Raw genomic sequence first — 26752 nt, forward strand, 5'->3', positions numbered from 1 at the left:
AGGAAAGGAGTCAAGAGTCCGTTGTTCCCTACACAAGCACCATCTGCTCTTGCGGAGAAACTCAAGTCACAGCCCCCAAACTGGAAAAAGACGGGACTGGCTCACACCCAGAACGGCTGGTGTTCATGGCGCGCTCATTGCCGTCGGGCCCCGAGAGAGGAGCCCAGGATACAAAGGTAAGCAGCAGAGTCGCAGTACCAGCTCTCTCGCGGCTCCCACTCCAGCGGGGAAGGTAGATTATTTCCATAAAGCCCGCCTAGCAGGGGCAAGGCGAGGAGCATCCGAAGACAAGGTAGGGAGAACTGAGCTAATCCGTGAATGTTAAAACGCTAAAACTCAGAGTCGGAAGTGACGTACCAGCTGAGACCTGCAGGTCCGCCACGTAATTGGCCGCCGCCTTGGCGAGTCACCTTCTCCTGGACTGGCCAGGAGAGAGAAGTGTAGCTCAAAGTCCGCCACCCGCCCTTGCCCCGCCCCCGGTGGCTCCCGGCCCAACCCGGGACCAGCCGAGCCAGGCCAGAGCCCGGGACCGCACCCTGGACTGGATGGGCTCCCCGACCCCGGTGCCCATAGGCGCCCTGAGGCTAATGGGCTTCAGCGCTTCGCTATGCGCATGCGCGGCCCTCTTTCTCCAGCGGATTCCTCGGGTCACCTGGACGACCGCATTTCAGCCACCTGCCCCTCCGGGTCCCTTCTTGCCCTTGAATCCTCCTGCTGGTTCTCACCTCCGACCCCCCGCCTTCTTCTTCTGCAGGCGCCGCTAGGCCCTCCCGCGGCCGCCCGCCGATACCCCGGCTTCCACTGACACGAGCCTCTCGGCGCGGCTTCCGCTTCCGGCGAGTATTGTGTGTCGCGCTGCGGGGCGGGGGCGGGGGGAGGAGGAAGGAGGGAGGCAGCGCTCCGGCGTCTCCGCGCCCCGCACTCCCGGACCCGAAGCCGGGAAGGTAGGTGCTGTCCCGCTGCCGCGCCCGGGCCCTAGGGCCTGCCCCCGCCGGCCGGCTCCGCACGCCGCGTCCCAGCGCCCCGCGACTGCGTCACCGGCCCCCCGCACGTAACCACAGCTGCCTCCGCCCGCCTCGGGCCCGGGCGGACGTTTTGCCGCCCCGGCGACGTCAGCGCGTCTGGCGTTGCTTGGCTACCCCGCCGTTCCCCCGTCCCGCTGCCGCTCGCCTCCCCGGGTGAAACTCTGACGCCGTCACCGCGGGTCTCGGCTGCGTCATAGCGGCGGGCATCCCACCTTAACGTCACACCTCCTCCTCACCTGGACATGCATCTCTCCCTCCCTGCCAACCACTTGGTTTCCTCTCCCCCTTCTCCAGTCCCCTTGCGCCAGGTCTGGCGGGAGAAGATGGAGACGGGGGTGGGACCGAATTGTGGACCACGCTCTGGAGAGGGTCACAAGGTGGGACCCTGGACAGTGGTAGAAACAAAATGAGGACGTCCCTGAAGTTTGCCCTTCTACTGAGACACGAGAAATTGAGGGAAAGAAATGACCAACCCAGAGGCACCCAAGCCCTCACTATTGCTGTAGCTCCAAGTCTTCTCCCCATACTTTCCTAACCTTATCCCCATCTCTTTCACACCACTTCTTTGCCACTCTAGATCTATCCTGGTCCCTAACTGCATACAATTCAAGTCACCTAATTTCTAGAAGAGTAGGGAAGGGGAGGGTCACTAGTCAAAGTTGGATTCCCTTAGGTAGAGAAATATTATCTGACCGAATTTCTCTCCTGGTTGAGGGAAGAAATTCAGGTCCAAATAAATTATCAACTCCTACTCCAAATTAAACACTTTTCTCGTATGCCGTCAATATATACAGGAATAATCATTGTAAACCCAACTCATTACATGGCCACTTCTCTCTCAACACATAGACCTACTAAATTGCCTTCTGTTGGGTCTCTTAGAGAGGAGGGGTAGACAGGAGGGGTTATGGGGATAGAGAAATCAGCAATTTCAAGGATGGAATAGAGGACCAGCCTTTTGCTTTATAAATCTCTTAGATGCATTTCCAATTTTTTTGATGCTTCATTTGAGGGAGATTTTTGCTTGCCTCTTTACTTTTCTCTCTCTTTAATTCCCAATCACTCCAGAACCTATTAGTTGAAGGCCCAGTACATCCAAGGAATTAGTTATCGATAACTATTTCCAAAGACTCCAGTCACTGCTGAGTATTTAGAATAGACTTGTCAGCTCTCTTTTCAAGAAGTTATTGCCCTGGGCTCAGTAATATACTCTTTAGTATAGTTGCCATGAATTTATCACTTTACAACAGTTCCAAAAGTCCAAATGCACAAAAATTGAAATGAGTTGTTGTATGAATCATTTTATTCCAAGAAGAGGGCACACTTCCTCTAGGCTAGCCTGATAAAAGCAAGGATAATTTCAAACTTTCCTGAAAAGAAGAGGTTGTTACCCTTGCCTGACATTCCATTTATTACCCTTTGAAAGAGTGAGAGAATCGTGGCAAAAAATTGAGCTCAGGCTCCATTAAGCCTATTGTAGTAAAACTCTTCTGTAACATTACACTTTAAAATAGACTTAATTTAAGAAATATTAATTAATGCTTTGACTTTTATGGTACTTTTCATTTTCCCAAACTCTTTTCTCATCTATTAGAAAAATATGTCAAACTAGGAATACATTGGTCTGAAACTATTGGTTCTGAGATGCAAGTGGAATGAACTTGGTTCAGGAGAAGTACCCTGGGCTAGAGTTAAAGGAAGCCTCTGTTTCTAAAGAGAGAAAGTGGTAAAAGAAGAGATTGGGGGTTGGGTGTCAGTTTGCTGAAGAGAAAAAAACAAATTGATGCCTGGGAATCAAGTTTTGGATGTGAAGAAACAAAGAGGTTGAATCTAGTGGAAGAGAAAATGTAAAATACTAAGATGGGGCTAAATCTGAAATTAGGATTGAAAATGGGGGTAATTGACAGGCCAGGGATGCAAAAAAATTAAACCTCTAACTAACATGTTTCTTTTCTCTGCCTCCTTCCTAACCTCAAGTTAAATAATGGCAGAGACAAGTCTGTTAGAGGCTGGGGCCTCTGCAGCCTCCACAGCTGCAGCTCTGGAGAACTTGCAGGTGGAGGCAAGTTGCTCTGTGTGCCTGGAGTATCTGAAGGAGCCCGTCATCATTGAATGTGGGCACAACTTCTGCAAAGCTTGCATCACCCGCTGGTGGGAGGACCTAGAGAGGGACTTCCCTTGTCCCGTGTGTCGAAAGACTTCCCGTTACCGCAGTCTCCGGCCTAATCGACAGCTGGGCAGCATGGTGGAAATTGCCAAGCAGCTCCAGGCTGTCAAGCGGAAGATCCGAGATGAGAGCCTCTGCCCCCAGCACCATGAGGCCCTCAGCCTCTTCTGCTATGAGGACCAGGAGGCTGTCTGTCTGATATGTGCAATTTCCCACACCCACCGGGCCCATACCGTCGTGCCACTGGATGATGCCACGCAGGAGTACAAGGTGGGGAACGGGACACATGATGCCAATGCAGGGCAAGAGGGAAGAGCACAGAGGATGGGAGACTCCCTGGGTAGAGGATTGTAAGTTCCTGAGGGCGGGAGAGTATCCAGTCCTCACTCTGTAGTTCCTTCAGAGCTGCATACACGGGGGCACACAGTACCTCTGATCAGTTATCCTCAGGCATGAAGAAGATCATTAAAGAGTACCCCAAAATGTCTCTCTGACTTTTGTAACACATTTGTGTATGTGTGGTCTTGGAATGTAACATATTTTTCATAAATGAATGAAACCACATGGAGAAGATCAAACTTAGGAAGAACTGAAAAGTGATCTGGTTCCTTCATTCTGTCTCCCTGCTCAGCACACCCCTTGTTTACCCACTGGTATTAGGTACCATCACTTTAAAATGATCCCCACCAGGCTAAGCTGAATCAGTCTGTTTTGCATCTTTCCCAGGTAATAGATAACATGGCATCTAGTTTAACTTACTGCTGCCACACAGAATAAGTGTTTGAGTAATAGGAACTAGAGATTTTAATGTCTTAGCACTTTATCAGGTACTTTGCTTAATTATGTTTGCAGTATAAATAATCAAGATTTTATTATATTTGCAGTTGGTTAAGAGTTGGATAGGACAACAAGTTTAAAGAAGGATATCAGGGTACAGAAGATCACTTTGACAGTCACAGGCAGTTCCTTGAGTAAGCAAATGAGTAGGGCTGGGGAAGGATAAAATTGGTGACAGCTGGACACTGTGAGATTCAGTGAAAACAAAGTTTTGTGAGCAAGGAAGGTGATGGAGACAAGCTGATGGCAGGAAGAGGGATCTATAGGAAGTTGACACCCCAAATGACAGGCAAGGAAGGGAGATGGATCAAGAGGTGGTGAGATGGACAGGAAACAGACATGGTTTTAAACAAATGGGTTAGCCTCTGAATGTAGGATGTACCAGCCAACCCCAAATGCCATTCTTCCTCTTTTTACACCTCAGGAAAAACTACAGAAGTGCCTGGAGCCCCTGGAGCAGAAGCTGCAGGAGATCACCCGCTGCAAGTCCTCTGAGGAGAAGAAACCTGGTGAGCTCAAGGTAAAGGCTGGCGATCCCATAGGGGCTGCTCTGCAGGCAATTAACCAAATATTAATCACACATTATGTAGTCCACCAGTTCTGGTTCATTCCAAAAGTGATGTTCTCTCAGAAATGATGGTATTTTATCAAGCTTCGTTGCCATTAAACATCGTACTTAAATTACTTGTCATGGATTAAGGATTGAGGAGAAGGATATAAGAGGTGAAGGACAGAACATCTTACACCTGGTGGGTTGAGAGAGTTCATGGCCCTTGGTCTCCTTTTCTTTGTAAAGCAGGGAAGGAGGCTCTCTGCTGAGAGTGCAGGGATAGGAGTTTCTTAGAGGGACTGAGGAGAGGAGAATGTGGAAGGTACACTGGGGAGGAAAGATGAAGGCGCTGCCCGAGGGCTCCCAAAAGAACTGCCCAGTGCACATTGTCTTAACTCAAGTATGCTAAATGATGTTGGTTCCCAGAATGTTCTTTCCCTCCCCATCCTCTACCTCTAGGATCCTTTCCCTCCTAGGATGAAAACCACTTTCTGTGTAGCCTTTCCTTACCCTTCAGAAATTAGCTTTCTTAATTTTCATACAGTTCTGCATCTCTTTCATAGCATCACCATTTGTAGCATGGTATTTTGTTATCTGCCTTATTTCTTCTATTAGACAGTGAAACATGTATTAATAGTAGCAGTGATAATAACTGCTTATTATTGCATTTTATTGAGTCTTGTGCATTAATTCGTTAGGTGCCCATGACATTCCAAACTTACAGGGTTGTATTAGGTCTTAGGGTTCTGCCCAGGTTGAAGTTACAAGAGTTCAAGTTAGACTTGGCCCAAGTGGGACATAGAAAAGCTTCAAGACAGGTAGATATTGTTATCCACAGCTTACAAAGGAGGAAACGGAACTTGGATAAGTGTCTAGTCCAAGATCATACAGCTAGTATGTGGCAAACCAGGGATACTAATTCTGCATGAATCAATAAATATTTATTAAGCCTCCATGGTAGGCCAGATCCTATCTTTGACACTCGGGAACAATGATGAGCAAAAATACAGTCCCTGCCCTCCTTGAACTTACAATCAAGAAGAGAGAATAGAAATGATATGGCACAAAAAGCAGTTGCAAATTCATAAGAAGACAGTGTAGAAACCTGACCTCATTAAAGGCTTCCAGAAGAAATAATGAGTTTTTGTAGCTGAGATTTTTAGGGATCACCAGAAATTAAACACAAGTTTGAAATGAGTAGAAACACTAATTTCTTTAAACATTGACAACATTTCAGTAGGAAGCAAGTGTTATTACCTTAGTCCTTTATACATTTTAACAAACAAGCATTTGATTTTTTAAAAATTTGAACTAATTTGTATTGGAAAGGGGAACTTAAAAAAAAAAGTTCTTTGTTCTTTTGGCAAGGTCCTGAGAAACTTAAAATATGTGAAAATGAAGCTTATTCCCAGTCATTAACTTTCCTCTCCCGTTGATCACTTTCTTAAGGGTAAAGGATGGAGAGAGGAATAAAAATTTTAAAAACCTGGTAAATGCTTGAACAGAACTGTGATTTTTTTAAAAATGTAAATTATCATTTCAGTGGTCTCTGAAACTATCACCAACCACCAACATTCCTTCAATGACCTTTTGAATTCTCTTTCCTCCCTCTCCCTCATCCCTCCTCCAGAATCAGACCTGATGCCCCTTTTGGAAGTAAATCATTTGTAATTAATCATGCTAAAATGAAAATTATGGATAAAATAACCTCTCCACATAATTTAAAAAAGAGGCGATCATGCCCAAATATAGTATAATACAACATAAAAGTAATTTATAATAAAACCTGGTGTATAAACATTTGGGCTTGACTATCCTGAAAGACACTACAATGTAGTTGTATCCTTGCACCTATATGTGGCACCATCACCAATGCAACAAATACAAATTCAGACTGAGGTAGTTGTGTAGTAATGTTGACTCAAACATCACTAGCAGTTTAGCTGTTGGTGACATAATTTTTCAAAATTATAAATAACTTTTAGTAAAGTTCTAAGAAAAACAAATTACGGTATTTTTTTTCCTTTCTTTTTTATTGAAGTATAGTTAGTTTACAATGTTGTGTCAATTTCTGGTGTACAGCATAATGTTTCAGTCATATATATATACACACGTATCTTCCTTTTCATATTCTTTTTCATTATAGGTTACTACAAGATATTGAATATAGTTCCCTGTACTCTACAGTAGAAACTTGTTGTTTATCTGTTTTATATATAGTAGTTAGCATCTGCAAATTTCAAACTCCCACAAAGTACAGTCTTAATGAGTTTTCAGTCATTCCTTAAAAATTCAGGTATATTAAAACCGTATAAGAATTACTCTATGTTTATACATAAAATGGGACTCAAGTCCAGGCCTCCATTTTTGAATATCCGGCAGAACGTTAGAAAACGATGCAGTTCACCTTGCTTGATTGTCTCTCACATTGGTGGAGGGTTAGCATCCATTCCAGGAGTGTCCCAAGTCATGGCAAACAAAAAATGCCGCCTATTTCCAAAACATCGCTAGATATCCCTAGAGGGAGGTAACACTGTGGTTAAGAACCACTTCCTACAAACAGGGGAAAAGAGAGAAGGCATTATGGGATTATCTGAGAGCCCTTTGCTTCCTATTTACCAGTTATGAATCCTAAATTCTACCCATACGTCACGCCTAAACACACACACACGAAAAAGGCCATGTTTTACTTCAGGGTAAATGTTGTGAGAAGATATTTTGTTCCAGTGTGCTCCTGAGAAGGCAGCAGTGGGACGGGAAGCAGCATGCAGCTCTAAAAGTGGAGCTAGTCAGCCTCTGCTAGGAACTAGCTTGAAACCCAGAAACACCAGGCTTGTAAGGCCCACTCTGGCTTTGTAGTCCCCACTCTCTATTCCCCCTCAGCCCTGCCCTCCAGTCCCTATCCACTTCCTCCTTCCGGAGTCCCAGTCTCTGCTTCCTGCCTCCGTCTTGGGCTGATTCCTCCCCATCAGTCATGTGGTGTGTGGGGAATCCTCCTTTGTGGGGGTCACTTCTGTTGCAGTGGACGTGCAAAAGGGAGGATGTGCTTGCTGATAACGCTCAGAAAGGCTGGCATTTGAAACCTATATTATCAAATCTCAGGAATGTTAAGAGGTCTAAGTCTATGTCCTGGCTGAGAGAAAGCTGTTTCAAATATTAAGCAACAAATTTACTAACAAACTTCCATAACCTGTTCCTGGGGTGGGAACTGCCAGTCTCTGAAGTGACTTGAAAGTGTTTAACAGGCTCAACCCTGAGATATGCATTTATATTTTGTAAGAACCCATTACTGAAATCTTACTGATTCTGATACTTTTCTAGTTGCTTCTTCAGTTTTTATCAAGAAGATGTCTTGCAACATACAAATGATGACAATCTCAGACTTTCCAGTATTTGTATTTTGCTTTTCTTGACAAATTGCGTTAGCTAGAACTTTAGGGAGTAGCAGAGGTATCTCTGATCTCTGTAATAGTAGATGTCATTTTATTAATTGAGTTCTTATGTCTTGAATTTTTTTTACTAAAACATAAAAGTATAGCTTTTTTAGAAGTTAATTTAATAAAGAAAATAATTTTTTAAACGCTGATTTTTTTTTAATCTCCCCAATGGTCTTTACTACCAGGTCATCAGTAGGGGTGACAATGGGGATGGAGCCATTCTTTACAGAAGGAAATTCCAAAGGAGAGGAAGGAACATGAGTGTCTCGTTAAGGTCTTTCCAATGATACTGGAAGTCTGTGTGAATTCATACACATGATGGGTGGGGAAAGGCAGCAGATGCCCCACTGGCCCTATTAACCATAACACCTTCCCGCTGTTCTCAGAGACTAGTAGAGAGTCGCCGACAGCAGATCCTAAAGGAATTTGAAGAGCTTCATCGGCGGCTGGATGAAGAGCAGCAGATGTTGCTGTCACGACTGGAGGAGGAGGAACAGGACATTCTACAGCGCCTCCGAGAAAATGCTGCTCACCTTGGAGACAAGCGCCGGGACCTGGCCCACTTGGCTGCCGAGGTGGAGGGCAAGTGCTTACAGTCGGGCTTCGAAATGCTTAAGGTTCGACCTTTGCCCCTGCATAGCCCCTCAGGTCAAGTGCAGACTAGTTTTGCACAGGCCATTCTGTCAGCCTGCAGTGCTCCCTCCTCTGCTCTAACTCTCTAAATCTGATTCTCTCTTCCAGACGTGCTCAAAGGATCTTTCTCCACAGAAAGGCTTCTTTGATTTCTCCCATCCCTTTCTAATCATTTCCGTGTTCTTATGTCTTGTCAACAGTTATATGCTTAACTTGTACCAAAGAAAAAGTTCACTCTTTTGAAAGGAGGGCAGCCTAGACTGAATTAGTGAAAAAACTATGCATTAAAAATTGTGTAAATGCAGTAACCATTACTTTTAAGTCCTGGAACTTGATTTGCCTAGTGCTCAAAAAGAATAGAAGCATAGTTTGAAGGACACTTGAAATTATGTGTAAGTAATATATTGCTTTTGATATGTAAATGGTGCCTCTAAAATGTTTAATTTGTTCTTCTAAGCAGGTGAAATGTGTTAGCAAGGCTATACGAAACATATTTCTTATCTTAGAGATTAGATTACCAGCATTTGAATCAGTGAGGCTTCTTTGTACATTTATCTGCATGTTATATATTGCTTGGTATATATTCTTGTGTCCTTTCATGTATGTGTGTTCTGCCTTCCACATTAAACTGAGAAATCCTTGGGGGGCAGAGATTTGTCTTCTTTGTCTTCTGGACCCCAAGTATTCACAAATCAGGATTGGCACACAGCTACTAATATTTATTAACCAATACCAGACAAGGGATACCAAACCAGAGGAGAGTGTAATTCGTTCCTATGCCAGCAGTCTGATCCTCAAGGAGTCAGGTGTGTGGTTGGTACTTGGGGGACAGAGTAAAGAGTAGACACAATCCCTGTCCCAGGCATTGAGCTCCCAATGTCCTTGAGGAGCAAAGAAAATACACAAGAAACTATTTGGAAGTGATACCATTACCAAGGTCCATGATGACTGAGAGTTGAAAGTGGGGGTCAGGTTGGAAGAGATGTACTCAGATCCCTCTGGAGCTCTACCCCTTGCATTGTGACCCTTAGCTTGCCTTATGCCTATTGAATAGATCTAGAACTTTTGGGAGGAGGGGAACCTTTTGCCTCTAAAGGACCCTTGACTACTAGGACCAATATTGCTTTCTTTTCTCCTTCCCTCTAGGATGTCAAAAGTACCCTGGAAAAGTAAGTGATTCTTATATCTCTTTGAGTGAGTTAGGTCTTGGCTTAAAGAGTAGGGGTACAGTAATGAGTTGGGGGAGTAAGGGTGGAAAAGTCATGTAGTGTCTGGATAGGATACGGGAGAAGGTTTATTGCATCCATGAAGCCAGTTAGAGAGGAAATCATCAGGAATAATAGTCCCTTACCATTTCCCCTTTGACCATCAGGATTTCCTTGGCAAGGTAGATAAGATGATGTAGAACCAGATTTTTCACCTGGCATGTGGGTGGAATTGTGTCCAAACGAGATGGAAGGAAGACGGGGTTGACAGAGGGGGAGGGTGATTATCAATTAGCATGAAATATAACAATACATACAGAAAGTTCTGAGACTCATTCTTAAGATAAGAGTCTGTCTAGAAGACCATATAGCTTTCCATAGATTGACAAAAGAAAGCAATAAGTGAGTACTTGTCTTGAGGGAGGAGAAAGAAAGTGGGAGGATGGAGAATTTTAGTTTCTCCCTAAAGATGACAACATCTGAATACTTACCCAGTTGGAGCTTCCCCTGACCCTGCCCTTTCTTCCCCTATCTCCCCATCCCTCCTAGATGTGAGAAGGTGAAGACCATGGAGGTGACTTCAGTATCCATAGAGCTGGAAAAGAACTTCAGCAATTTCCCCCGACAGTACTTTGCCCTAAGGAAAATCCTTAAACAGCTAATTGGTGAGTTGTTCCCAAAAGGAAACTAGCAGAGGGAATCGGCAGAGAAAAGAAATTCTTTAGGTCCTACTTTATCTATCCCCTCTGTCACTTTTCATGCCCATACCCACACCCACCCTTTTCCCTGGCTTTCAATCTCACTTTGAGTCATGGAACTCAAAGTGAGAAGTCTTAGGTGTCATCTGCTCTTAGTCCCACACTTTTCTGAATAGGGACCCGGAGAAGTTAAATAATTTACATAACCTGGTCCCCTCTTGAGAGTGAAAGAGAGTCTCATTAATATTTATTCACGGAAAGCAGTCATAAACCAGACTGTTCAAGAAAAAGAACACATGGTCACCCTATTACTGGACACTAATGTTATCTTGCTCTGTATCATTAATGTTTTCCATTCTTTCTGACCCTTGGACTGTGCCTTTTACTTCTCCACACAGCGAGATAGATGATGATGGCCAGGGGTGGAGGGGGGACCAGGCAGGATCCTAAACTGCCAGCCCTTGCAGATAAGAGGCCATTATCTGTTTATTTTAGACCCAGGATGAGAAGGGAAGCCATTGTTCCCTCCTCTCCCCTCCCCTGGTGTCACTGAGAACTGAGAAAGTTACCAAACCATGGTGTTCTGGGGCTTTCAGGGAGCAGGCTCTGTAAGGCAGGCTGGAAGAGCGAGGCAGGGGCGTTGAGCTGTTCCCGTCCTCATCTAGCTCCCCACTCTGGCTTCTCCCGCCAGCGGACGTGACCCTGGACCCTGAGACTGCTCATCCTAACCTAGTCCTGTCCGAAGATCGGAAGAGCGTCAAGTTTGTGGAGACAAGACTCCGGGATCTCCCTGACACACCACGGCGCTTCACCTTCTACCCTTGCGTCCTGGCTACTGAGGGTTTCACCTCAGGTCGACACTACTGGGAGGTGGAGGTGGGCGACAAGACCCACTGGGCAGTTGGTGTGTGCCGGGACTCCGTGAGCCGAAAAGGCGAGCTGACCCCACTCCCCGAGACTGGCTACTGGCGGGTGCGGCTGTGGAACGGGGACAAGTATGCAGCCACCACCACGCCTTTTACCCCTTTGCACATCAAGGTGAAACCCAAGCGGGTGGGCATATTCCTCGACTATGAGGCCGGCACACTGTCTTTTTACAACGTCACAGACCGCTCTCATATCTATACCTTCACTGATACTTTTACTGAGAAACTTTGGCCCCTCTTCTATCCAGGCATCCGGGCTGGTCGGAAGAATGCTGCACCACTTACCATCAGGCCCCCGACAGATTGGGAGTGATGACAGGTAGGGACGTGGGAATAATCGGGGTGAGGCAGGGTCAAGAGCTATGGGCCTTCCTTCCTGTGACCTGCTGGAATGTCTTTGTGTCTGCCTGGTTCCAGTCCTGAACCGTCTGGGAGAAACACTTTGGTTTTTAGAGTGGTTTATGTGGAGGAGTAGGTAGGACTGGGCTGGGATGAGAGCACCACTGTGTCTCCCTCCTGTCAGGATGGGGACCTTGGTTCCCAGGGGATCGTCTCCCCTGAAGTCCATCAGGCTTTCTATTGCACATGGACGGGTTGGGAAGGAAGGAAAGACTTTTCCAGAAACAAGTCTGTGGAAGGGTCTGACTTGCTCAAACCAGAGGAGGAAACAGAAACCCCTGTACATCCTTTTAGGGGGGTTCTTTGACCCAGAATAGTCTTACTTCTTGAGGATCACAGGGGTCTGTGTACCTCTAGACTGAAATAAAGATGAATGACAGTTGCTCTTGTGGGTCTAGAAGTTGAGGAGTTTTTTCAGGGCAGAGATTGGGCATCAAGAAGGTTAGAAAGAAAGTCAGGAAAGTGGGCTAAAGGAACAGATTCCTAGAGACTAGTGAAGGGGAGAAGGGTTTCTTTGGTTGCCATTATGAGTAGGATTGGCCAGAGGTAGGAATGTGGGAAGGAGGGGGTAAGAAGAGCTAGAAGCCAGGTCCCTTCAGCAGAGCTGGCTTACCGCCCACCTCTTTGTAATTACTTGTCTCCAAGAGCTGTTACCTTGCTCGACTGGGTAGCCAAGGTGCAAGAGATCCTGCAAGACATGTCTACCCTTTCACTGCTTTCCCAGGGGAACTTGGAAAAGGAGAGAGTCAGGTATTAGAGGAAAGAGAAAAGTATTTCTGTTCAAAGCCCTGGCCTTAAAGAATGCTACTAAGTAGCTACTCCCAAGTTGTCAGCCTTGTTAGCTGGCCAAGGTGTCCCAGCCAGACAGGGAGAAAGAAAATGGAGTCTTCCTCACCCTGGGGACAGGGTAGAAGAGGGTGGTATGTATAGGGACAGGCCAGATATAGTTCCATCTGGCCTGGAACGTCTGTTCACAAGAGCCGGTTTTTTTGCTTGTTTGTTGCCATCCTTCACCTATTGCCATTTCTCCTATCAGAGAATGTAAATCATTTTAATGTTAGGCCAAAATAAACAACCTGTAGGGTACATATGTTGTCAAAAAAGGTAAAGCAATGCATGCCAAACCAAACTAAAATGACTGGATTATCTGCTACTTGGGTAATCAGGGGTTCACAGTAGATTGGGACAAGAAACTGCAGTTTATTGAGGGCATTTCAGCTCCTCCTACCACCTCAACAGGACTTTGTCCAGACTCTCCTCTTACCTTTGTGCCTTGACTGTGGTTCTTTGTGGCAAGATGCTTTGGTTGGTAAAACATAATATGGAACAAAGGATCCACTGAAGTGATACCTGTGTCGTGTGGTAATTTGATGATAACCTCTGTTAATATGTAAAAATCACTGGGTGTTAAAAATGCATGTTCCTGGGGCTCACCCTCAGTGGTTGATCAAGGTCTCGGGTGGGCTCGACTTCTACCTTTTAAACATACTCCTCATTTGAGTCTGGGGACCCTTGTGAAACTAATCCAAGAGGAAATTTCATCCATTTCCTTCAAGCTGGAGGCCTTTGTCCCTGCCCAGCCTGACAGGTTTGAAAGAGGAGAAAATCCTCAGCCTCTCTTGACTTAACGCTGCCTTCTCCCCATCTCCAGGTCTATTCATGTTCTGTCTCTCTACTTCTAACCTCAGGAACAAGTGGTTATTAACTATGAAGCAGGAGTAAACACAGGATGCCAAACAGAGCAAACGAGAGACAGAGATCAAAGGGAGGAATGTGAAGCACTATCTGTCTATGTTGGGGGAGAGGGAATGTATTTTCAGGGGCAGGGAATGCTACTGACAGGTTTCTGTGCTCCAGTACCTAAGACTAGGAGTTAGTGAGAATTGACTACTGTATGTCCAGCACTGCATAACAGGAAGTGTTTTTCTTTGGTAACTGGAAAAGATTGGGAGTAAGCTGTGCTTTCTGAGGGCCGGGAGTCCTCTTCCATCCCTCCACCGTCCTCATGTCCTTTCCAATTTCACTCCTACTGGCACTAGTGCATTTTTTGGAATATATAACCTGTTTCTTCAGTCTGTAGGTCTTCCAGACATCTGCTTTTGGCTTCAGGAGCTTATGGCAGAAAGTCTTGCTGGGAATAAATTGCACATAACCGTCTCCCCAGTCTGTCTGCATAAAGAATGTCCTGTCCTGAAAAATGTTAGTAGTTTAAGATGCTCTCCTGCTCCACGAGCCTCTCCAGCCTCTACCTAATATGATGATCATAGTCTTGAGGAAGACTAGAAGGAATCCAAAACTCTTAAAGGGACCCCCGGCTTGAATTGCGGGAGCGCGGGGTGGGTTTGCAAACAGACGTTATCTTTGAGACCGCGGGGTGGCGCCAGAGTGAGGAGCGTCCGCGGCCCTAGGAACTACACTTCCCAGAAGGCATTGCGCGGACGCCCGCAGGCGGGGCCTCCCTGGGATGAAGCCTGTGGACTGTCTTGTGTTGGGCTCTCGCGGCGCGGCCTGGCCTGGATGGCGGGACCGGTGAAGGACCGCGAGGCCTTACAGAGGCTCAGCTTCCTGTACCAGGTGAGTCCGCGTCGGGGCGCATGCACAGGGAGGAGGCCCAGTGCGGCCGGCCCCCAGTGACGGCTCCTTCCCTCAGGCCGCCCACTGCGTCCTCGCGCAGGAGCCCGAGAACCAGGCGCTGGCGAGGTTTTACTGCCACACGGAGAGGAACATCGCAAAGCGGCTCGTCTTGCGGAGGTGAGACGGGCGTGGAGCCTGGCAGTGGGCGGGGCGGGGGAAGAACCGGAGAGGGAGAGCGGGCGCCCGGACCACCACCCACCTCCGTCCCCAGGGACCCCTCAGTGAAGAGGACCCTCTGTCGTGGCTGCTCTTCCCTCCTCATCCCGGGCCTGACCTGCACCCAGCGCCAGAGACGTGAGTGCTCCCTTCTGCTGAGGTTGGATGTTTGAGGAGCCACCAGTGCCCTGGAGAGGGGACAGGCAAGGATTTAGAGGGGTGCTAGGTGTGGGGTTTGGAGGAGTCGACTTTCTCCAGCTGTGAGTTAAGTTGTTTACCTCCACTTGAACAAACTAGGTCTGGGCAGTAGAGAAATGATGTTGCCATGAGAGGCAACCTCGCCCGCACATAGTAATAGATATTATTTGGCATTATGAGGACATGATTCCCATCTTCATTCCTTCCTTCAACAATTTTCTAAGATGTATCAAGGATTTCGCTAGTCGTTATTCTCTTTGAAATTATAGTCTGATGGGACAGACTAAGAAACAATTAAAATAGCATAGAAAAATGTTTTAATTGGGAGGGTAAAATACTAGGTTATTTAAACCAGTGGTCCTGAGGTTCATTATAAATGAAGAAAGTGAGAAATGAAAATCCTAGGCATTTGTGAGATCTCAGGCAAGAGAGGTTGTGGTGCTGTCAAGGAAATGAGAGTTCAGGTGGCTGGAATTTGAGGTGGGCAAGGGCAAGACATGTGGCTGGAGAGGGAAACAGGACAGATCTTGAAGAGTCTTGTTAAGGAGTTTGGACTTTATCTTAAAGGGTACGAAGAAATTAACAGTTTATGCAGGGACCTGACACCATCAAATTTGATTCAAAGTAGGGAGGGGGTAGACTCCCTACTAGAAAACAGTGGAAGCAAAACTGGGTGCAAGAGAGCTTTTCTTCTCCTGAACCTGGGCACTGTCTTTTTCCCACATTCACCCCAGGCTGCAAGGGTCAGCGCTGGACTGTACAGACCTGCCTAACATGCCAGCGCAGCCAGCGGTTCCTCAACGATCCTAGGCATCTGCTCTGGGGAGACCGGCCTGAGGCTCAGCTGGGGAGCCAGGCAGGTGAGAGCTGGTAGAGAAAATCGGGGATACCCCAGGGAGGTCGGAGCAGTGGATAACACAGAGCTGAAGAGGACACACAGGTGAGTTCTGGGTTGGTGTGAAAGGTGCCAGATTTAAAAAAACTAATTCTGCTCATCTACTCAGATCCCAAACCACCACAGCCCCTGCCAAACACAGCCCACCCTGTTCCAGCCCAGCTTCCTGAGGAGAACATACAGCCTCAGAGCTCCAATCACCAGTGATGGATTCACCCTATCTTCCCAATAAATTTTAATTCTGTTTAACTTTGTGTGATTCTGTTCTGTGAGTATTTCAGCTCTTAACTCCATTTTCCTCTGTTTCTGTCTGTATTTCTCTGTCACCGGCTAACCTCTTCTTTGTGCTTTTTGTCCTTTGTCTTTATCATCTTCCCATCATTCAGAGAGATCCCAATTTCCACAGACCACTTGGCCTCACAAAGCAGCTCCCATTTCCAGGGCCGTGACTCCAGTGCCCCTCCACCCTGGCCTCCTCAGTGCACTGCCACATTTGGAACTCAGGCTCCTGGGTTGTCTGCAAGCGCTTGTGCCTTCTTAAGACAGTCCATTTTTCGGTAGCCCTGACTGTTGACTAAAGGGCTGGACAGACAGACTGCTGATGCCACTGATCCTGTTTTCAAATGAGGAAAAGAATTTGGGGGGGGCTGGAAGAGGTTTCAGATTCTTCAGGCCCACTCTGAGTTGGATTTTTTTCCCAGTCCCTGGATTTTCTTCTATAAAATTCTAATAAGGGAAACTGTACAAACTTGAAACAACAAAGCCAAAGGTGCTCACAAAAGGACACTGGCAGCTATTACACAAATATGCTCCATAGGTAAACCTTCAAGGTTTTCTTGAGAATCAGTAAACAACAAAAATTGTTTTACTTGTTATTCCTGGAGAACTTACTTGAGGATGGAATTTCAGACTGACCTCTTTGCTAGGTGTCAGCTAATCAGTTTATCCCAAAAGTATACAAACAAAATTCACTGTTCCTTTTCTCTTACATATCCTGTGTTGCACTTACTTACTGCTGCATAAAAATCACTGCGTAACGTTGTAGCTTAAAACAACAGTGATGTGTTGTTTCCCCTGATTCTGTTGGCTAAGCTGACTGAAGACTTGGCTCAGAGGTACTTCCCTTCAGGTAGCATCAGCTGGAGTCACTCAGGTGCATTTAGCTGGTGGCTGGTACCTGGTCTGAAAGACTCAAGAAGCTTCATTTGCATGTGTAACACCTGATTGCTTCTCCAGGTGGCCTTTCTGTGTAGCTGGCCTTGATGTCCTCACAGCAAGGCTGTCTCTGGGTGGTTGGACTTCTTACATGGCTTCTGGCTTCCACAGAGTATTCTAAGAAGACAGGCTCCAAGGTACAAGTGCTCATCAAGCCTCTCTTCTCATCATGCTTGCTAATGTCTCCTTGACCAGAGTCAGGCACTTGGCTAAGCCCAGGTTCAACGTGGGAGGGGTTACACTGGGGCATGAATACTGGGAGTTTTATTGGCTCCCTGGGGACCACCTCTGTAGCAATCTACCACACCCTCATTTTGCCTTTGTCCCTGACTCTTTCTCTCCACTGATTCTTTCACATGTCTGTACACTATTTGCATGGAAAATACTAATAGTGTGCAAAGAACTAAATGTTTCTGAGTTATTCTTTGACATTTACTTCTGAAGATAGTGCCCAAGGGTCAACTCTAGCAACCAACACAAACATGTAACCTGAAGGTGCACCCCATGCAGACCTGGACCCTTTTTGTCCTCAGCTCACCTTCATTGGCTCCCTGCTTGAGTGTCATTTCTGAGCTGGTTGGTTGTTGCACACTAAATCTGATTCTTGGCCAAGTTATTTTGAGTGTGATTATGATTACACATGACCAAACATGTCTACAGTGGAATAGCAGTGGGGTTCCGAGGAACCCCACCCTTCCTCCTCCCAAAACTGTCCTTTTTGTGTTTACTTATTATGACACGATAGTTGTCATTATGTGCAAAAATGGATTTCCTATAACAGAGGAAATCAAAGCCCTAGTGTGAAATAGTCAGCTTTCTTTAATGTTTCTAAATGATTTCATAAATCTCTGCTCCTTTAGGACCCTTCAGATAAAATTAAATAGAGGAGAAAGAAGAAACTTAGGTCATCCCAACTGAATCAAGAAAACAAGGTCTTCCAAAAGCCACAGAAACCAAGACTTAATTACTCCTGAACATTAGGTTTGTTTAGCACTTTTTAAAACTAGTAAAAAATAGTGTCATTATTATTGTCAGGGAGGAAAGAGAGAATGACTGAGAAATTGTTCTTCTGAATTCAGAAGGGAATTCAAAAAAATTACTTAGGTTCTCAACAAAAGGAACAATAATTCTTGCTTTATCTATGCCACATATTTGCTGTAACTTCAGTATTTACTGGCCACAGAAAGCTCTTTGAAGCCAGATTTCCCCTGCTATCCCCTTGAGGTCTCTGCGCAGTAAGTCTGGGGGTGTACCTGAAAGGGCACCCAGGGTGCCTAGAAATCAGATTTCCATAACACAGGTCACCCTCCTATAAATTTTGTCCTTGGTTTTTACAAATTTTATATGAAATTAAATATTAGCTTAGTAGGTATGTGAGCATGTGAGAAAATTTGGTGAACAGGTGTGCACAGGTGCCTCACAAGCTTAAACACTGGTTTAACTGTGGCCGGCACAGATGAGGACAGAGGAGCAGGGTTCAGGCCACTAGAACTGGGTGCTCTCCCTGTTTTAAAAAGTACCCAAGATTTTGCTATTACTCAGGTATGCATGGTGAGGCCCACAGACCAGAAGATGATTACCATGGAAAAGATGGTTTTACTCATGGTTCCCAAGATTGGGGGGTGGGGCACCACACACTGTGCAGGACCACAGGACAGAACACTGAGGTCAAAGTCCGTGCAAACAGAGCAAGGGGAACAGCAGGAAAGCCTTTGTTGTGGTTTTTTTTTGGAAAAACCTGGTAAGGTAGGGCAACAGTGGGCCGACCAGGTTTGGGATTGCTAGTTGGAGTAATTTTAGCAAGCTCCAAAGTATAGCCCCTAGATGTCTGATGCCTGGCCTGGGGCACTTAGGGCCTAGGGTTAATGTCTCACAAGCTTAAGAGGGGATAAAGCAGGTGGGTGGACTCCAGATTGGTTAGTTTGCATATGAGAGGGTGAGCTCCTGGGAGAGTTGATTGCTATCTCTAGGAGTAGCTAACCCTGGGGGGAGCAGTTCCTCCCTAAGCAGCAAAACTCAAGCTCAAAACTTCGGAAACTAGAAAATACGGTTAATGCACTCCCACCCAGAAGTTACAGGTCAGAGGCATAGGGTCTTTGCTGCAGGACAGGCCTCAGGAGAGCAACTGACTAGTCCGAGCACTTCCCTTTCCCATATTGCTTCCTGATCCTGCCCTTGTCTGGAGTGAGATAGTTCTAGAAACTTCTTCACTGGGGCCTAGGACTAGCCAGTTCTTTGAGGGCGGGCACCCTGGCATCTCACAGAATAGTTTCTCCTCACAAGGGGTAAAGGCTGGGACTTTTTACTGAAACTGAGTAAGTAGGTAGGAGGGTTAGAGAAGGAGCCTTAGGACAGCAGAGACAGGAGTCCTGCAGAGAATTCTGTCCCCAGAATCTGTAGGCTGTGACCAGATTTATTTACAAGTTTCTGTTTGAACACCTGTTTTCAATTCTTTGGGGTATATACTTAGGAGAGGAATTGCTGGATCATATGGTAGTTCTGTTTCTGAGGAACCAACCAAACTCTCTTTCCACAGCTGCTGCACCAGTTTACATTCCCACCAGGAGTGAGAAAGCATTCTAATTTCTCTCCATCCTTGCGCTTGTTATTTTGTCTGTTTGCTTGGTACAGCCATCCTAGTGGGTGTGAAGTTTCTATCTCACTGTGATTCTGATTTGCATTTCCCTAATGACTGAAGATGTTGAATATCTTTTCCTGTACTTGTTGGCCATTTGTATATCTTTGGGAAAATGTCTATTCAAGACTTTTACCTGTTTTTTAAAGTGAGTTGTTTGCCTTTATGTTTTGAGTTGTAAGAATTCTTTATATATTCTGGATATTAGGTCCTTATCAGATATATGATTTACAAATATTATCTCCCATTCTGTGGATTGCCTTTTCACTTTTTCGATAGTGTTCTTTGATGCAGTTTTATTTTGAAGATATGTCAGCTACTTCCTTGGAAACCAAACTGTCTTGCTCAGACCTTATCCTCTGTCTCCAACCTGACTCCCTTTGGGGGTTTGTTCTCTCTGGTCCTGCTCAGTCTGATCTGCCACTACTTCATCAGGACTCCCTTACCTCCCTTTCAGACCTGGTGCCTCCAACCATGCCCTGTCTCGCTCTGCTTTGCAACAGGAAAATATTCCCCCTGGACTCTTAGAGTCAGGGTGGGTATCTGGGTTTCTCCCTTTTTACCTTCCCCGAAAATTCTGTCCTTCTTGGGCAGTCACATGATAACCTCTGCCTCAGCTGAGTGGAATCCCACCAGAACACTGCTGAAAAGGAGTGATGGGATAAAGAAACAGACCAACATTCAGACCCAGCCAGAGTGTCCCCTGAGATTTTCCCAGGTTAGAGAGGATAAGGCCATTCATTGGTTCAATCCATCCTGTTTTTGAAATTACAAAGAGATCTGGCCAAAATTCCCAATAATTGGGGCTGAATCCAAGCTATAACATTGGCTAGCTATATGACTTTGGGTAAATTGTTTAGGGTGTCTGGCCTCATTTTGAATAGTTAGTAGGTGCACACAGTTAGAAAATTCAAAAACTATACAAATAGCTACAATGAGGGGTTAATTTTCCTCCCACCCTCATCCTGCAGCCACCCATTTCCTCTCCCAGAGACAAATACTGTAAACACATTCTGGATTTTAAAATAAACATGCATAAACAAATCAGTTTATGTTGATTTAAATTTTCTTTTCACTCAAATGGTAGGACACTATATACAGTTTATATATTGCTTTTTTTAGCAGTAGAACTTGATGCTCTTACTGTTTCAGTACATAAGGATCACCTTTATTATTTTTCACATCTGCATAATATTCCACCTTGTGAACATTCCATAATTTGTTTAACTTGCTCCCTGTTGATTTAGTTTCTTTCAGGTCTTTTTCTTATAAATAATGTGTACAGCTGAGCTACAGCTACACATCCAGCAAAAATGGGTCTTCAAAACATACCATTGAACAAAAAGGCCAGGCACAAAAGAATATATGCTGTGTGATTCTATTTACATACTGTTCAAAAATAATGAAAATGAATATACATGTACTGTTTATTGTTTAGGGATCTCTACTTAGGTGAGAAAACTGAAAATAAAACAAGAAAATATTACCTTAAAATCAGGGTAGTGGTTAAGCATGGATTAAGCCATGACTGGAGAGTGATTGCCAGGATAGAGGCATCTGGGCTGCCAGCAATGTTTAATTTCTCAAAGTAGTAGTTACAATGTATGTGCACTCCATTAAACTCTACTTTTTGCATTGTCAATCTTTGTGTGATTTTTCACAATAAAAACTTAAAATGAAGTGAAAAAGTAATGCATTAATATTTTTGTTCATATTTTACACTAGAGGCCATATCTGCATGATACATTCCTACAGGCTGAATTGCTTGATCAAATACTTCTACATTTAATGTTTGATGGATAATGCCCTATTGCCTTTCATGGAAGTTATACTGATTTGCTCCCTCACCAACCTCACACTAACATGCCTGATTACCTCACTCTCACTAACACAGTGAGGCATCATCAAACCTTTGGTGTTTGCCCATCTGATAAATGGCATTTGACTTTTGTTTTAAATTATCTTTTTTATATTATAGGGCCTTAGTGGTTTTATTTGTAAAAATGTGTATAGAAGTAATCTTTTAAGTGGGCACAAATGGATGGGAATGCTCCTTTATGAAAAATCAAGGACTATGAGAATGTGGTTTATGGGTATTATATCCCAAGCTGTGACCCACCTCTACTTAAACTCATGGACTCCCTCACCCTGATATGTCTACCCTTTGTTTATCTCCAAAAATGAAAGAGTTAACCTCTGTCACTCAAATTGCCCTTGCAGTACTTCAGGGGAACCCTCGGCAAGGACAGGGGTGTTGAAGGACCGAGAAGGTGTGCAGTGAGTAAGCAAACCATGTTTCAGGAAGATTAAATTCCTGAGGCAGTGTTCTGAGTGGAGGCTGCAGCAAGCTCCCCAGCTCCAGCTGGTTGCGCCCTCTCTCTGGGAAAAGCAGCTCATTCACCCCTTTCCTTCACTCTCACCTCCTACATTATTGGGCATCAAATGTGATTTTGCTCTGGAGCTCAGGGGCAGCGCACCCTAAGAAAAGCTTCTAATAATTCCTCAGCCTTGAGGTCCTTTGCCTGAAGCTCAAGGAGAGACCACGGCCTGTGGAGAAGGGGTGAGAATCCCCTCTTTGGAGCACTGGGTGTTTAGGAGCAAAGGAGGCTCCCTGCCACTGAGGAGAGGGCATGGCCTAAGTGGCACTGTCTGCACCCTGCACCAAATCCCACCCTCCTCCAGGCCTCATGCCTGGCCCAAGTGCAGACAGAGTGGAATGGCATGATAGTTACACAATTGCCAGGAATTGTACACGATGCAATTCTTCCTAGTTTCTTTTATTCATTGTTTCCTGAAGTACCACTTTTGCCCAAATACATGTATTTAAAGAAAAAAATCATATCTCTACTCTGAATTAAAAACTAGTATTTTTCTATTTACACATCAAAATAAATAAGGGACCAATGACCCATTAATGTAAACAAAAAACTAAATTAAAAACTTATTTGTCATTCTGCCAAATAAAGATGACTTCCATACCACCAGTGAGACTCACAGTGATGTCCTGGCTACTCTCTACGCTGGTGGTTCTCCAATGCCCCTCCACCACGACAGGGACATGGCAACATCTAGTCATATTTAAGGGTTGTCACAATTGAGGAGGTGGTGGTGTCACTGGTATCCAGTGGGTAGAGGCCAAGTAGGATACTAACCATCCTACAATTCACAGGGCAGGCTCCACAACAAAGTATCATCGGGCCCAGAATATCTGCCATGCTGAGATCGAGAACCCCTGTCTGCACAGATCCTTCCTCAGAGCCTGACGCTCCAGGCAGGCTTCCTCCGGAACACCTACAACACCCGCACACATCTGTGTGATCACCCTCTGCACACTGCAAGGTCAGATTTGTTTATTATTTGTCTCCTCTTTAAAAGTGTGAGCCCCTCGAGAGTGAGGACTTTCTTTTCTCTTCATTTTGTAATTGTGTTTAATACCTTATGCATATTTTTTCTCAACACTTGAACATCACCTGGTATGTGCTGTTTGTTCCATAAGTGACTATCAAAGGCATGAATTCAGTTTTGAGAGTCCTAGGAAACAGAAACTGTTAGCTATGAGTAGTGAGATAAAGAAAAGGTTATTATTTATAAAGCTCTCACTTGTATCACACCATACCTTCCTAAAACACCAGTGTGGACAGTAACACAGTTACATCTATTTTATACATATGCAGATTAAAGGCACTGATCATTTACAGAAGGTCCAAGATCCCTGGACTTGACAAAGGGCCAATTGAGACTCTTCACCCAATTTATCTGACTTGGGAAGGCCAGTTCTCTTTTTGCTGTGCAAAGATCGTCCCCTAAATACATTCCTGTTAAAGACAATGAGAGAAGTCTCTGGATTCAAGACAGCCAGCCTTCCAGGAGCAAAAACTCTTCTTCCTTCTCTCCTAAGATAATATTAAAACGTTGTAAGGGGATACAACTGAACTGAATCCATAGCTGTGATGAAAATGGGTGAGTCCCAGTGATAGAAATTTTCAGCAAATATTAGCAATATGGAGAGCAAATGGAACTTACTGATCTACGAAAGAAGGCAAAGGGAGCCTCAGTTCATAGTACACACTAGAGAGGGATGCAGTAGCGGAGAAAAGCAATCAGGCTGCTAAAATAGACCCCCGGAAAGAAGCCACCCCTCCTCCTCCACTTCTCCCGCCTCTCTCTCTTCCTGCTCCCTTCCTCTTTCTTCTTTGGAAGTACTGCCCTTCTCCGAGGCTACCCACCGAATCAGCCAGGGTCGAGTAGTGGCAGGCGAATCCCCCAAAGGTGCCGTTCCCATATCCCCACAGGAGCTTTGACCGCGTGTCCCTCCAACCCGCGACCCTACACTCTACCCCAGCGGCAATCGGAATCCGACGCCCCCTTCTGCACCACCGCACCTTTCCGTCTACCCGCCTCCGACGTCTGGCCTCTCTTCCGTGGTTGCCGCGGTCTTCAGCAATTGTGCTGGGACCCTCAAAGTTGACCATCCCCAACAGGAGGTGCCCAGGTTCGTCTGGCTCCATTCCAGTCCCAGTGTTTGTTTCTCCCAATTAAAAAAAAAATTTTTTTCAGAATTCCAAAAAGTAAATCTTGAATTTGCTGCCCGCTGGCAATTATTTCCGTAACACTTACACTGTATTTACAGCTATTTACATAGCATTTACACATTGTATTAGCTGCTATAAGTAACCTACAGATGATTTAAAGTATACGGAAGGTTGTACACAGGCTGTATGCAAATACTACGCCATTTATATAAGGCATCTGAGCATCCACGGGTTTAGGTGTGCAGGGTTGCCCTGGATCCAGTCCTCCGCGGATACCCAGGAAGGAGTCTATATGCTGCTCATAAATGAAACTGTTCTGAGCGTGTCGTTTTCCATACATGGATAATAAATGAATTTTAAATTGGGGTTGAACATGAATTGCTGTTAACATCTGAATTTATATTTAGAAAAGGTGGGTGTTGTACAACCAAGCCTCTTAAACTTGCAAGCTCTCCAAGGTCACCTAAACCGCAGGGTTGATCTTCCTTCAGTCTAGGGTGCAGTTGCCCTGAGGACCTTCTCGGCGGCGCTGGGAGGTCCTGCGCTAACTCCCACCTGGAAGCTTCACTGGTCTCTCCCTGTTGTCAGGCTCTTTGCTTCATAGAGCCCACCCATCCCCGCCACACACACGGATTTGGGACCGTTCTGTCTTGCAGGTTTCTCGGTTCTCCCAACTCAGATGACTTCCCCAAGCTTGATGTGCCCTTTGCTTCCCAGAGGTGTAGGGAAGAAGCAATTCGATTTGGTCCTTTGAGCTTCTCGCTGTGTCTGGAAAGAGTGAGGCGCTGTGAGTTAGTGAGAAGTCAGGGGAGACTCAAGGTGCAGACTGCACGGTTCTTATCGGCCCTTATTGGAGATTTGTAACATCTCAATAAGAGGATTTTTCCTCAGTATGAAGGAAACGGTCAAATTGGAGAAAGAGCCAGGAGGAATAAGAAAAGATGATGAGTTTCAGTACTAGCAAATAGTTCACAAGAAACCTAATACAGTCGGGAAAGCGAAAAGTGTCTTTCCTGAAGTTCCTCTGCTGCTGTGTGGGTCACAGATGTTAGCTTCCCTCCGCCGAGTGCGTTCCTTTGGCGCCACCTTGTGGCCGCTCCGCCCCAGGCTGAGTTGCCGCTCTTGTTCTCTGCTGAGTCTGCGTCCATGCCTCGCCCAGCTCCCCTCATCTGCCCTCGCTCATTCCAAAGTCCATGAATACTTAGCGCTCAAACTCGGTTTGCCCAGCAGTGCCCCAACCAAGGAGATCCATGTCCCTTTCATCTCGGGACCTCTGACAGCGCGGGCTTCTACTTTGCGCTGCCCGGGTCTCTGGTTTCCAGCCTTCCCTCCTGCCCTTTGTGGCTGCTTCATCTCCAGCGTCTGCCTTTGTCTGGGATGCCAAAGGCAGAGTGTGGCCACTGTCCTTGCTGAAATCGGCATTATCTGTCACTGATATTTCTGCCCAATTCTCCTAACACATTTATTTGCTTCTAGTCTTGCTCTCCCCCAAAGGTTTAATAACAGAATTTGCTTGTATTGATTCATGTAAAACAGAATGCAGTTTGGTCTTCGCCCTACTTAAAATCTTCACTGGCCCACCCAATAATTTCTAGAAAACATAACCCCAAATTGAATACAGTCTGAATACCAACAAAGCAAAAGCTATCAGTATGTAGGATACATCTTTAAAGCATTTTAATTGCAGAAGGTAAGGGAATGGGTTCTTTCCTAGAGCCTCCTGAAGGAAACAGCCCAGCTGACACTTTGACTTTAGTCCACTGAAACTAACTTGGGACTTCTGACCTCAAGACCTATAAGAGAATAAATTTGTTTGCCCCTCAGATGAGCCCCTAGGGTTTGGAGGACACAACACAACTTTTCAGCCCCTCTTCTAGCAGGCCCTCTGCAGAAGAGAACCCAGGAAATATACCTCCCAGAATCCCCTCCCCTGTATAGTTCCAGTTCAAGTTTTCCAGTAGGAGAGACTTGCATGAGATATGGAGTCTAGAAGAGATCCTACTATCAGGATCACAGATGAGCAGGCAGATGTGAAATTCTCAGCAGCTGCTGTGCTAGGCTTGAGGCCCACCTGCTTTGCCTATGCAGAATGAGACATGGGATGTGGGTTTCCTCACAGGTTCTAGAGAATTGCAGCAGTCTCCCAGAAAGCTTTTGAGAACCACCCATGAGTGTTACGGGCTGAGGTCTCCAGCATTTTGCTTCCCTGAACTTCCAATTTCAGCCTCTCAGAATTTTGGTGGTGACTGGTATCATTTTCCTATGTCTGCCACAGCAAATTACCACAAACTTAGTGGCTTAAAACAACATAAATGTATTATCTTACAGTTCTGAATGTCATACTCTGAAATAGGTTTCACTAGGCTAAAATTAAGATGTCAGCAAGGCTGTGTTCCTTCTGCAATCTCTAGAGGGGAATCTGTTTCCTTGCCTTCTCCAGTCTCTAGAGAGACTTGGCTCGTGGCCCCTTCCTCTGTCTTCCAAGTCAGCAGTCCAGTCACTGTGACCTCTGACTCTGTCGTCAAATCTCATTCTCTAACTCTGACCCTCCTGTCTTCCTTTTTCACTTATAAAGAACCCTATGTTTACATTGGACCTTCCTGGATAATC

General features: G+C 45.5%; 2 protein-coding genes across 9 annotated transcripts; both read left to right on the forward strand.

The window, feature by feature from the left end:
- The first annotated feature begins 35 nt into the window (after positions 1-35).
- Positions 36-14087, forward strand: TRIM39 (tripartite motif containing 39). 6 transcript variants are annotated; one of them, XM_064476268.1, is made up of 9 exons: positions 36-176; positions 755-836; positions 1320-1402; positions 3003-3462; positions 4454-4549; positions 8403-8633; positions 9796-9818; positions 10404-10519; positions 11244-13224. In XM_064476268.1, the coding sequence occupies exons 4-9, from the start codon at positions 3010-3012 to the stop codon at positions 11789-11791; spliced, it is 1467 nt and encodes a 488-aa protein (XP_064332338.1). In that variant the 5' UTR covers positions 36-176; positions 755-836; positions 1320-1402; positions 3003-3009; the 3' UTR covers positions 11792-13224. The 6 variants fall into 6 exon arrangements, with proteins under 6 accessions (XP_064332338.1, XP_064332342.1, XP_064332343.1 ...); XM_064476272.1 differs by lacking the exons at positions 36-176; positions 755-836; positions 1320-1402 and adding exons at positions 861-944; positions 13951-14087 and having other exon boundaries at positions 11244-11547; positions 11727-11797; XM_064476273.1 differs by lacking the exons at positions 36-176; positions 755-836; positions 1320-1402 and adding exons at positions 861-944; positions 13566-13698 and having other exon boundaries at positions 11244-11547; positions 11727-11797.
- A 231-nt stretch (positions 14088-14318) lies between these two features.
- RPP21 (ribonuclease P/MRP subunit p21) lies at positions 14319-24520 on the forward strand. 3 transcript variants are annotated; one of them, XM_010978191.3, is made up of 6 exons: positions 14319-14451; positions 14528-14628; positions 14723-14805; positions 15600-15725; positions 22780-22949; positions 23903-24520. In XM_010978191.3, exons 1-5 carry the CDS (start codon positions 14395-14397, stop codon positions 22926-22928), a joined length of 516 nt encoding a protein of 171 aa, XP_010976493.1. In that variant the 5' UTR covers positions 14319-14394; the 3' UTR covers positions 22929-22949; positions 23903-24520. The 3 variants fall into 3 exon arrangements, 2 of the variants coding, with proteins under 2 accessions (XP_010976493.1, XP_010976495.2); XR_004131375.2 differs by lacking the exon at positions 23903-24520 and having other exon boundaries at positions 15600-15805; positions 22780-22911; XM_010978193.3 differs by lacking the exons at positions 22780-22949; positions 23903-24520 and adding an exon at positions 15870-16009.
- The last annotated feature ends 2232 nt before the right edge of the window (positions 24521-26752 follow it).

Source organism: Camelus dromedarius, chromosome 19 (genome assembly GCF_036321535.1).
Source record: "Camelus dromedarius isolate mCamDro1 chromosome 19, mCamDro1.pat, whole genome shotgun sequence".
Lineage (NCBI taxonomy): Eukaryota > Metazoa > Chordata > Mammalia > Artiodactyla > Camelidae > Camelus > Camelus dromedarius.